The sequence below is a fragment of the Podarcis melisellensis genome (assembly GCF_964234715.1).
Source record: "Podarcis melisellensis genome assembly, chromosome: 6".
Classification (NCBI taxonomy): Eukaryota; Metazoa; Chordata; class Lepidosauria; order Squamata; family Lacertidae; genus Podarcis; species Podarcis melisellensis.
In genome coordinates this window covers 55,771,036-55,783,551 of record NC_138538.1, presented here as the reverse complement: position 1 = coordinate 55,783,551, position 12,516 = coordinate 55,771,036, and the positions used below count along the sequence as shown (strand labels likewise).

General features: G+C 40.5%; 1 protein-coding gene across 2 annotated transcripts in view; it reads left to right on the top strand.

Moving 5' to 3' along the window:
• The window catches only part of SLC1A7 (solute carrier family 1 member 7), a 37,977-nt gene that overhangs the window by 2,898 nt on the left and 22,563 nt on the right, over positions 1–12,516 (top strand). Inside the window, exons 2-3 of one of the 2 annotated variants that reach the window (XM_081915290.1) lie at positions 1,047–1,126; positions 11,349–11,564. In XM_081915290.1, the coding sequence (XP_081771416.1) occupies positions 1,047–1,126; positions 11,349–11,564 (296 nt within the window). Of the gene's footprint in view, positions 1–1,046; positions 1,127–5,666; positions 5,725–11,348; positions 11,565–12,516 lie in introns of those variants that run through there. The other variant, XM_081915291.1, reaches the window with a different exon arrangement.

The following is a 12,516-nucleotide window of genomic DNA, read 5'->3' as shown; positions in this document are numbered from 1 at the left end:
AAGAGAAGAAACTGCAGGAGAAATGATTCCTAACATCTTTAAGGTGCATTTCTGGTACACTTGGGTGTCTTAATTTTTAATGAAAACTAAGTTCTTTTGTCTTGGTGGCAACAGGTTTACAGCATGTAAAAAGCTTATGCCCCCAGCTCGCCATTTACCCCAGAGCAGTCCCTACAATTTCAATAAGGTTTTAGGGGAAACACTTCAAGGTCAGTGGTTTGGTTTGTAGCCAAAATACTATTCTGGAATCAGGGCACAAAATTCAGTTATTTCAAAAATACATTCCAGCTGTTCGAGCAATCTGACGAATTCATCTGTTTAACAGTATGGATTTCCCCATTCAGAATAAACTGGAAACATTGAACAAGCCAGAGAGAAATAGGCTGTTGAATGTTTTTTTGGCATATAATAGGAATGCTGTGTTGCTGTTTTGAATGTATTATATATCTAGACATAAATTATTTGTTACTGGTAACTGAAAACTGAATTTCATTCCAAGGGGTGTCATTCATACAGAGTAAACATTAAGTCAAAAGAAAATCATGTGTAGTGTTTGATGCCAGAAGTATACCCTTATTTATAGCTTGTTTTGCGCTTCATTTTCAGGATTAAGTTTAATTAATGTAAACTGTCCTTCAGGTCATTGTGATATTAGTAGAGATATGGACAGATGTCTTTGATTGGCAGAAGCTTTAGTGTTATTTCTCCTAACAGCGCTTAAGACCAAATTTGTTTCTGTATTCAGATTGTCTGTCATACTAAACACATGGCGTTCATCTGATCGCTTTTGAAAACCTTTTCAAGTTAGTACAGTAAAGACTGGGTTCATTATTTTGAATTATCTAACTGTGAGAGAAAACTTGTTATTTCCTCCCAAGCCATAGTGCTATCTCCTATTGATTTTCATGTCTCTCCATCATTTGAAATGATATGCGATGAAATGAGATGAAAGTAGCAGTAAAGAGTTCAGCACATTTTAACTGTGGTTCAACAAAGAGATACATGTGTATATCTTCAAATAACTGATTCACCTCCTTATTTTATAGGAAATAAGCTATTTCCAGTTTCCTGGGGAGTTACTGATGAGAATGCTGAAAATGTTGATTCTACCACTGGTTGTTTCAAGGTAAGCTAGTGGATAGCGAACCGTAACATGATCTACCCAACTTTGTTCCTTTTATTAAAGAAACAAAATTAACTTTCAAGTTGCTTGTCCCTTAAAGGCACATGCATATTTGTCATCAATCGATTTAGCAAGAAGTTATGGTCTTAGCTGAAAATGTCACAGGATTACCAAGCAGGGTATGATAATACTGTATAAACATGTAGAAAATATCGTTGCAATTCTCAGCTAAATCAGATTACTTTTAACTCAAGGCAAACTTGTGTTTGAGACGTTTGGGGGGGAGGGGAGAAGTAATGAGAAAGAGGAGTGGTTTGGGACAAGGGTCTCCTTTCTCGCTACCACTTCCCTCTCCTAAGACTGTTTTATATTAGGTGGGGTCTCTAATATAAATGCATTTGTACATAAAATGTAGTTAGTGCTTCATTGCCTGTGCTTGCATTGTAGTTAACACCTTCCTATATGTGTTTTGGATACAATGCATACCTAGCAAACTAAATCAAGTATGTTAACTAACACAGACTGTTATATAGAAAATGTAATTTGCTGTTGTTTTAAATAATCCCTTGTTTAGGTAATAACGCTGAGAGGAAAACATGTTATATAATGTTTGCCACTATGTATTACAAGGCCAACAACATTGTTCCAGCTCCCATCTGTTGCTGTATAACATAGATATAATATAACCGTAATATATCATTTTTATGGTGTCCTAGTAGTTGACAAAGATTGATTACTTTATGGTATGTGGCTTGTATTTAAGAATATACTGTACTGATAAATATTGAGTGTATTTGACTTCAAATAAGTCATAACAAATTCTGTCAGTAACAATGCAAATGCGACAAACTTTGTCCTTCCACACAAATGAATTATTATTAAGGTGGATATTGTGATTGTACAATAGACCACACCTATTCTATGATGCTTCCTGCAAAGGTATGCTTTCTTCTCCAGAATACCAACATAAAAAAATGTAGGTCTTGTACAGAATGTTTTAGTCCTTTTCATAGAATCATAGAACTGTCAAGTTAGAAGGGACTTCCTCTAGTCCAGCCTTTCTCAACCTGTGGGTCCTCAGATGTTGTTGAACTACAACTCCCATCACCCTAGCTAGCAAGGCCAGAGCTCAAGGGTGATGGGAGTTGTAGTCCAACAACATCTGGGGTCCCACAGGTTGAGAACCACTGATTCTAGTCCAACCCCCCTGCAATGCAGAAACACCAGCTAAATCATATATGACAGATGGCCATCCAAACTCTTCTTTAAAACTTCCAAGGAAAGAGAGTCCGCCACCTCTCATGGCTCCAAACTTTGGGTCCAAAGTTCTTAAGTTTTGAACACGCTGTCCCTGGCTGACCTTTGACTCCTACTGCTGCCTGTTAGTACTGCAGTTATCATCATATTGGAGTTTCAAAATGTCATTGTTCTATGCCTGCCTTTGCATGCACTTACTGAAAACTACCACTGCAGATCAAGAAATATGATAGTGGTTTCATACTTGTGCAGCACACACTCAGCAGAAGATTTGAACCAGAGATGTCAGCAACAATAACAGATGCACAGCATGCTTCCATGCATGGGGGGCGGACAGGGAGGGGCAGCTGCCACCTAGATCAATAAAAATCAATAGAAATATATAGCAAACTGAGGTTCTGCCTTTTTGGTGGTGGCACCTGCCCTGTGGAATGTCCTTCCATCAGATGTTTATTATTATTATCTCTAACAAAAATCCTGGCTATGCCCATGATACTCCATCTGATGATTGGCACTCCAAGGCCTTTTTGCCCCTCACCTTAGCTGGAGGGGACGTCACCTAAGCTCTGATAGTGTCTCATTCAGAATATTCAAGAGAGATCCTCAACTAACAGGAGACCATCTGCTATCATTAATTTTCATTGATGAAATGTAAACTGTCCATACTAGGACATAACAACTTTTCACCCTTCAAAGAGCATTTCTGTAGACCCTTATCTGTATCTAACAATTCCTTGCAGTTATAATGTCACTTGGCCAAGTTTAGAATTTTGTCCATCTCCTCTGAGATGGAGACTTCTAACAGATTAGTCAGCATCATCCAGACAATAGTCTGCCATATGCTCAATCCTCATGGGAGCAAGATGCCCTGAGCCGAAGGACAAGGAAAGCATCCAGTCAAACATAGCTTGATGGCTAGAAGGAGTTTCATTGGAAAAGCATCTGATTAGCACTGGTGTCTTCAGAATGGGTTTTTTAAACAGGTTTCTTGAACTAATAGCAGTTCCATTCATAATGTTTATCAAATAGGCATACATTGAAAACTTGTATGCAATTGGCAACATTTACAATTTGGTAATTTAATAGCCTATTTTCAGGGCGACAGCTCAGTTGTTGGACATCTGCTCTGCATGCAGAAGGTCCCTGGTTCAGTCACCAGCATCTGCAGGCAGAGCTAGGAATGCCCCCGTCTGAACCTCTGGAGAACAGCTGCTAGATGCAGACCCGCATCTAGCAATGTTCTGATTCAATGTAAGACAGCTTCCCATGTCCCTAAAAGAAAACTGATTAAACAGGACAACTGCATTTTAATGTAGTAGTTTTGAAGAAAATGACTGAAGCCCTAGGCATATTTATGTGGGGGTAGGATCCACTGTAATAAATGGGATTTACTTGCAAATAAGCCTGCACAGTGTACCGTACCTCTGAAAGAAGTATGAAACTTCTGCAGTAATCTTCTGCAGTAATACTTATGATCATCTTTATTATTATATATTTTAAATAAACAGCACTTAGAATTATTTTGGACACGCTTATAAAGGAAGTTAGAATCCTATATATAAAGTTCTGGGTCAAATGAACATTTGTGCATTGGAGACACTTGGAGCCAAACTAGCAATAGCAGACAGTGTGATGTTTGGTGGTGCTCACCTGACCTCCCAACAGCACCATCACTGCTGCTTACCAGGAAGAAGAGGGGGGGCAAGGTGTCAGGAAGTTTAGTGTGGTGCAAATGCACCAGCAGAGTGCTCCTGATGGTGCATTTGTATTATGCCAGCCTCCTTGTTCCCTTCCACTCTCCTTCCTGGTAAGCAACAGCAACTCCGCTATCAAGAGGTCAGGGGCCACCATGCAGCCCACTACTACAAACTGTATGTAATGGGTCCATCATTAATTTATCTACCCTATTCACGTACAAAGTAAATGAAGAGATCTAAATGTAAGAGGAGTCCCATCCTGCAAACCTTACTTCCTCTTGGTCCATTGGTAGCTAAGCTTTTATAGGCTGAGGATCAGAGTCACCCTTAGCCAACCTTCTTGGGGTTGGTGGGCGTGATCTGAAGTGAGTTTAGCACCTTACACATTCACAGGCACAAGACACACAGGCACAGAACCCCCTTCTTCCTACCTTCTGCTGACAAGGTAGAGCTGATGTGCATCTTCATTAGGGTGAAGGGGTGCATGAAGAGGTTTATACTTTAAAAGATTACTTGAAAAGCATTTAAAATTGGTGGAGGAGGTGGCAGAAAATTTGTGGGAGAGGGGTTGTGGGTCAGGCCCCCAGACCAGAAGTTAGCCATCCCTGCCACAGTCCATTGCTCCAAGAAGGTCTCTCCATTCCCAGCACACCTCAACTTTCAACACCTCACCAGGGATAAGAGGAAGTTGTAATTTTGATAAAATCCTTAATATATATGTATAGTATTATAGTATAGCTTGAAATCTTCAGAGACACGCTAATGAGGAGAGCCACATTTTGCTTTTTGTTTCTTGATCCAAATTCTAGATAGCTAAATGCAAAGCAATCTTCTTTTACAAGATGGGCCATAATGCTGTCATGGTGATAATTCTCTGTATTTCTGCTCAGATTCCCCAAGTTAAGCAAAATGTGTGTTTAGTTAGGAAAACACTCCACCACCTTAAGCATCTTTCTGTAATGTTTTACAGCACTGATATGCACTTGTTCTGTCCCAGCATACCTCCCGTGGGCTTTTCATATTTGCAGATATGCAATTTACATGCTCATAATAGGGGGAGTTGTATTTCTGTTGTACATAAACTTAGATTGCTTCTTTCAACCATATGTGAAGAGTAACATTTTTTCCTCCATGTCCAAAGCCGCTAACATGTGTACTAGTATAATACAGGCTTGCCACATTTTGTAAAATGTTTTGCGGGTATGTTTATATTTGAACTGGCCTGACAATAAAGTGTCTTTAGGAAAATAAAGGCATTTCCTACAAACTCTTTCTGTTTGTCAGAGGTGGGGAACATCAGCCCTTAGCCATGCTGGCTTATGGGAACTGGAGTCCAGAGAACTTCATGTTCCCCACTCCTGTTTTATATGAATTGGTTATGATCCAGAGATGAAATACATCCTTCTCTCCTCTCCACGAGACCTTAAAAAATGACCTTGCAGTAGCAAACCAGGGAAGCTGGTGTTTCTGTTCTGCCAATGATAATCATGCTACATTTAATCATCACTAATGTTGTTGACAAAGGGGAACCTCGCTAGTAACCTCTTACTTAGGAAGGGCTTTTCCATAGCAAGCAATTAGGAAATGAGAACATGACCGGGAGGTGAATGAATGAAAACAAACAAGCATCTTCTAGCGACTGCGCTGGTGGTTAATACTTGACCATTACTTCTTGACAAGATTAATGCCTTTCTAATCACACTAATCCCCTTTGACAACTGTATCCATAATCCATCTATTTCAAAGCAATATCCAGATGGCTTCTGATGGAGGAGGAAGAGAGCAAGAGAGAGAGGCATGAGATGAATGGGCTTTGCAGGCAGCTCCTTATGTTTCCCTTTCCCAGGGTTTATGGCATTTGAGGCTAACCCCATTCAGAAAGAGACTGACAGTTATTTAAGCAGAGAGCCATGCGGATTAAAACAACTGCACTTTATAAATAAACTCACTTTAATCTTAAAAGTGCAGGAGCTCAACTTTGTGAATCATTTGGCCAGTTTTATTGTCACATTCAGAAATAACGTGAGAAAAGCATGAATGATGGTTGTGTTCCCATCAGCACCTGAAAATGGTTTCCAAACCAGGAGCTTCCAGGTAAAGATATATCTGCCACGTTCCAATAACCTTTTAGCTGAATAGAACAGACAAGTAGATGGTCCATTATCATTCTGTCACCAATTTGAAAGTATTGCCAGCTGTCATTGTCAAAGCAGTAGACCAGGAATAACCAGGAGTTTGCCTTTATTAAGGCTGATGTATATGAAGATTGGGCTCTTTTTCCATCATGTGTCAACAGATACTTGAAGCCAAGTGTGACTATGTGACAACTGAGTTGAGTTTAATTTAACACACGTTTCCTTTTCTACATGTGTTGCTATTAACTCTCTTGTAAGACCACATTCACACCATACATTTAAAGCGCTATGGTATCTTTTAAACAGTCATGGCTTCCCTCAGAGATTTCTGGGACCTGTGGTTTGTTAAGGGTGCTGATAGTTGTTAGAGATACCTATTCCCATCACAGCTACAATTCCCAGAATGGTTCAGTAATACATTCCTCTTCACAGGGAATTCTGGGAACTGTACCCTTGTGAGGGGGACTTTCAACACTCTTAGCAAATGACAGCTCTCATCATTCTTTGTGGGAAGTGATACCATAGCATTTTAGTATAACGTGAATGTGGTCTTAGCACTGTGCATTACAGAGAACAACCGATTTACACGTGTCTGATTGACATGCGATTGTGCGTGTGGTGCCAAACCCGAAAGTGACCTGGAAAAGTCACTGAAAGGGTGTTCCAGGGCAGAATGTTTTACACAGGCACCGCTGACGCATACAGGGTGGTGATGTCCAGAACATAACCGCCACACAAAACAAGGATGGCCTGTATATGCAGTGGCCTTAGTTGTCATCTTTGGCAAGTAGATTTACTACTTTGTTATTCAGTGTAAGCCACCTGTCTTTATTAGGCTATACTGTATATACATTCATACATACACAGAGAGAAATACCTTCCCCTCACCTTGGGTTGCGTTGTTTTTAAAATTTGGTTTGCTATTCCTGGGTTCCGCACAGAATTCTGCATTTAGATTAGCAACATTTAGCCTTAGTTTGACTCTCCACTCTTTCAGGAGGCACCCCTAATTAACCGCTTCTAAACAGTTAATTACTTTTGTGGACTTGCCCCTTACAATTCTAACTCTTCTCACTACATTATCTGGTGACAGCGTAATCTTATTACAGATGATGAACTGGGCAATCTCATTATTAGACCCCTCTAGGATTTGTCACCTTGGAGCTAATATATGACTGGACACTAACTCTAGACCATACCATGATTGGTGATCAAGCATCATCTGTAACCAAGCTGCTGTAAATATGTGAGAGATGTGGCAGGCCATGCTGCACCTTTTGTTAGATTAGTATCTGAACTGGCCATCATTTTCTTCTACCTTAATGTTCTTTGCAAATTGTGGAGGATAAGTCTATCCATGACTCTCTTCCATGATAGCTATGTAGTAACTCCGGTTTCAGAGGCAGTTTGCCTTGGAATACCAATTGCTGGGAATCAAAAGGGGGGAGAATGTTGTTGTGATCATGTCCTGTTTCTGGACTTTCCATTAATATCTAGTTGACCAGAACGAGGAGAGGATGCTAGACTTGAGGGGCCTTTGGCTAGATCCAGCAGGGCTCTACTTAAGTTCTTATGAATCTGATAGGTCAAAGTGAAACATTTTCTTTATTGTTTTAGTATTTGGGGTGAATTATATCCAAATTTTCCTGCCAACCTAGCAGTTCGAAAGCATGTCAAAGTGCAAGTAGATAAATAGGTATTGCTCCGGCGGGAAGGTAAACGGTGTTTCCGTGTGCTGCTCTGGTTCGTCAGAAGCGGCTTAGTCATGCTGGCCACTTTATTGGCCGAGGGAGCTGTACGCCGGCTCCCTCGGCCAATAAAGCGAGATGAGCGCCGCCACCCCAGAGTCAGTCACAACTGAACCTAATGGTCAGGGGACCCTTTACCTTTTATATCCAAATTTAACTCATCAGAAAGTCTATCCCTAGAGTCCCCATGGTGGTGGGATATCATGTGAAAATTTATTTTTGTCTTTCTTTTCCTTTTCTGAGACCAGAACAGTAGTACTGCCTTGGGTTAAAAAAGAGACAGAAGAAATCCCTGTCTCCATTTCCCTCTACTTCCTCTGTTGTCTCTCTGCTATGTCTTTTGGTTGGGCTGTGATCTAAATCACAGAGCCTAGGGCTTGCCGATCAGAAGGTCAGCGGTTCAAATCCACACAACAGGATGAGTTCCCATTGCTCGGTCCCTGCTCCTTCCAACCTAGCAGTTCGAAAGCATGACAAGTGCAAGTAGATAAATAGGTGTCACTCCAGCAGGAAGGTAAATGCGCTGCTCTGGTTTGCCAGAAGTGGCTTAGTCATGCTGGCCACATGACCCGGAAGCTGTCTGCAGACAAATGCCGGCCTCCTCAGCCATTAAAGCGAGATGAGCACCACAACCCCAGAGTCGTCCACGACTGGAATTAATGGTCAGGGGTCCCTTTACCCTTTACCTAGTCCATTACGGCAGGACCTTTCCTCTTGCAAGGCTGTGTACATATCATACCTTTAAAGCACATCCCCGCCCCCCCCCCAAGAATCCTGGGAATTGTAGTTTATCCCCCAAAGAGCTCCAATTCCCAGCAGCCTTAACAAACTACAGTTCCCAGGATTAGCCACTTGTTTAGTAAGTAACAGCTCCTTATTACTTCCGCATTATGACCATGTGATTGTAGTAAAGTCACTCTAGATTGCATGGTGTTCATATCCTGGCAATCTGACTGTAAAACAAATACACTTCATGCAGAAACAGGAAGACTTTGTAAGTGGATGTTGCATTGGGAGAAAATAAGTGACATGAAATGCTACTGGGATCACAGTGAAACTGTAAAAAAACCCCTCAGCATTGGTGGACTCACATATACTGCATAGTTTCACTGAATAGACATTCTGCTTATTTTCACTGATGTCATTATGGCACAAAACAACCTCATTGTGATTTACTTTCTTTCAGAGTAGCCTGGCAGGCCGGATTATAATGCAGATGTTCTCAGAAGTTAAATATGTTAAGCAGACTTTCTGGAAAGGGTTTATAGTGACTTAAAAAAAAAAAAAATGTTGCAGGAACACTCTGAACACCTAACAAATTTGCTTCCAAGGCCTTGATCCTTTTGCTTTTTATCTCTTCCTTTTATCTCTTTAATTGAGCGATACAATCTAGTCTTTTATATATTGTATGTGTTTGGATTATTAATGGATTTGGATGACTTTTATTATTTCACTTTTTAAACTTATGGTGATAAATGCAAAAAAAATTGAACGATACTTCTGCTAATGTTTTTAATGCATTTGAGTAAACAGCAATTTGCAATTTTCATTAAAAAAAATCTGACAAATGCCATCTCTTAAGAAGGTATCTCTTTAACTTGCATCTGATAGCATTCGCCACATTTGAACACAGCAGTTAAAATATAACTGTGAATTAATCACAAGTTCCCCTCCAGTACCTGAGGATTAAAGGAGAGGAATTCTAGGGCAGAGAGTAAAAATACAATACAATGAAGCTAAAAATCTGTTCCCTCTGTCCCCGCCCCCTGCCCTTCCCCCCCAATGCATCGAACTGAAAACAAAACCTGCAGGATTAAAGATTGGCAAGCAGTTAAGCAGTGCATTTTCTTAATTAATTTACTGGATGAGTGGAACCTGATGGCTTAATCCTACCACTATGTTTTCACCAAATTTGTTATAAAGGTTAAGCTGCCTTTCAGCCTGACCTCTAGACAAATTCATCAAATGACATTTGTCATGTTTGGGGAAATGTTGGTGTCTAGAATAAATTAATAATGTTTGTTTGGTTATTGTTAATAAATAGTGTTGAAATCTTTAGAAGACAGCCCCGTCCTGGAAGCTTTGTTACATATCTTACAAAATCATGCTGCTGTTTGCTGCCGCCCATTCATATTTTTGCTTATACAGTGGTACCTCAGGTTAAGTACTTACCGTAATTCATTCTGGAGGTCTGTACTTAACCTGAAACTGTTCTTAACTTGAAGCACCACTTTGGCTAATGGGGCCTCCTGCTGCTGCCGCGCCACCACTGCTCAATTTCTGTTCTCATCCTGAAGCAAAGTTCTTAACCTGAGGTAATATTTCTGGGTTAGCGGAGTCTGTAACCTGAAGCATATGTAACCTCAAGCATATGTAAGCTGAGGTACCACTGTAAAAGGAAGGTCGTGTGGTGCTCCTTTCAATATCCCACACCTTGAGAGTTTCTAATATCCCCCTCTCTGCCCACCTCAGATGTTCACATCAGCATGGCTTCATTAGTGTCAAATTTGTTTCTGTTTGTGTAGACACCAGGGAGTATTGGCGGGCAGGGGTGTCTTTACCCTGTGCAAAGGTGTTCAAACCTTGTCTAGAGAGAAATTAGGACTCCAAATGGTTTAAGAAAGGGTGCATCGTTCAGTAGTCTTTTATGACAAAGCACAGGATATAAATGCATTTCAGGCAACTTTGTGCAAACATGGATTAAAAGCCAAGTGCTGGAAGTGTACATTCCAGTTTCCTCTCCTACTTTCATGTAAACCCGTACGGTGATACCTCACTGCATTCCCAGAAAAATGCTAATTCCGGGCTGAGTTTGTGTACACGATCACATTATCGCGTTGGCCTGATCTGAGGTCTTATAGTTTACAGAATATATAGGAATTACAGAGATGCAAAAATTGCAATATTTCAAACTTACCTGTGATTTAGGTCATATTGCACAAGGTGGTGCTTCTTTTAGATATGTGCCAATGTATTTTTGAGTTTGGAAGGGGCTGTAATCATCTGTATATCTGTACTCATATCAGCCCACATTTGAAAAGAAATAGCATCCCAAGCCCCACTACTCAATCTGTAATAGAAGAAAAATGCAGAAAACTAGGGAGCAACATAAATTAATAATTGCGTTTTTTCTAATAATATTTATGTTATTAGAATATTTTGTTTAAAATAAGATGCAGCCTATTGTCTTTTTTTTTAAAGGATGACTTTTGCATTTATGACTTACCGTGTACTAATCCTGATCTGCTTTCAGGACTGCCAGCCTAAGTTAACTAGCATCTGAGATATATCTTTACCGTGTCCATTTCTTCTCACAGCCTAGAGCAATAGATCTCATTCAGAAAACATGTGGAAAGGGTAACACATATCTTGCATTTTCTTTCAACAGCTTGATGTCTGGGCTAGCAGCCCTCGATGCGAAGACATCTAGTCGATTAGGCATCATAACAGTCACATACTACCTTTGGACCACTTTTGTGGCTGTTATTGTGGGAATCATTATGGTCTCCATTATCCATCCTGGTGGGGCAGCCCAGAAGGAAAACACGGAGGAAAGTGGGAAGCCTATCATGAGCTCTGCAGATGCCTTGCTGGACTTAATTCGGTAACTACATTCATTCTTACTGCTTTTACGAAAGGTAAAATCTTACGCATCCTGTAACTTTGTGGGGCATTTTAAGATCCATTTTGAAGTCTGTGAATTCTCCATAGGGTAGATCAAAATAATCACCAGTTTCTGAAAATACAGGAAATATAATTCTAAAATGCTCGGGGCAAGGCATATTTTTACATCCTGCATTTATGTGAATTGCCACCAAGAACCTAAATGACTGGCAATGACAGGTGTAACTGTGAGACTGCTTTGCATACAGGATTTTAGCCTGTGTGAATTGGGCTTAACTCGGAGAATGGGAAGTACTGAACGGGACGACCCTTCTTTCTTTGTGGCCACCATTTGTCTTAACAGCTGAAGGAAGATATCAGGCTATTATCTTCCTGCAACTTATGAGGAGAAAGTAGAAGTGGTCCATTGTGCTGGTGGCCCTGCTTCGATTTGTTTGAATTCCCTCAACTCCTGTTGTTTTCATATGCTTTTATACTACTTTTATGTTATGCTTTTGTTTTAACAATATTGTTGATTGCTTTCATGTTGTACACCACTTAGCGATTTTTGAAAAATACTAAGCAGTTTGGGAACACTTTTAAATAAATGAAAACCTGTAACCCGGGCATCCAAGTTGACCTTGTCTGGTATGGCAAGAGAAAGTGGCCTGTCTCTTGGCTGACAGAGAAGAAATCAACTTGGCTGAGAGCTGGACTCCTGCTGAGGAGGCTAAGCCTCTCTAAATATGAAGCGACAGCAATAGCTGGCTGCCTGGGACAGCAGCGTTGTTGCCAGATAAACAATCCCCATCATTTGTTTCACTAGCATTCGCAACAGGCACTCCACAATCAGATCTCCCAAATATCAGTTTCCAGATTACCCTAATTTACATTTTAACAGTTCAGACTATTTGTCCATCCAGCCAATATCATCTCCTTTGCCTGACCGTGAT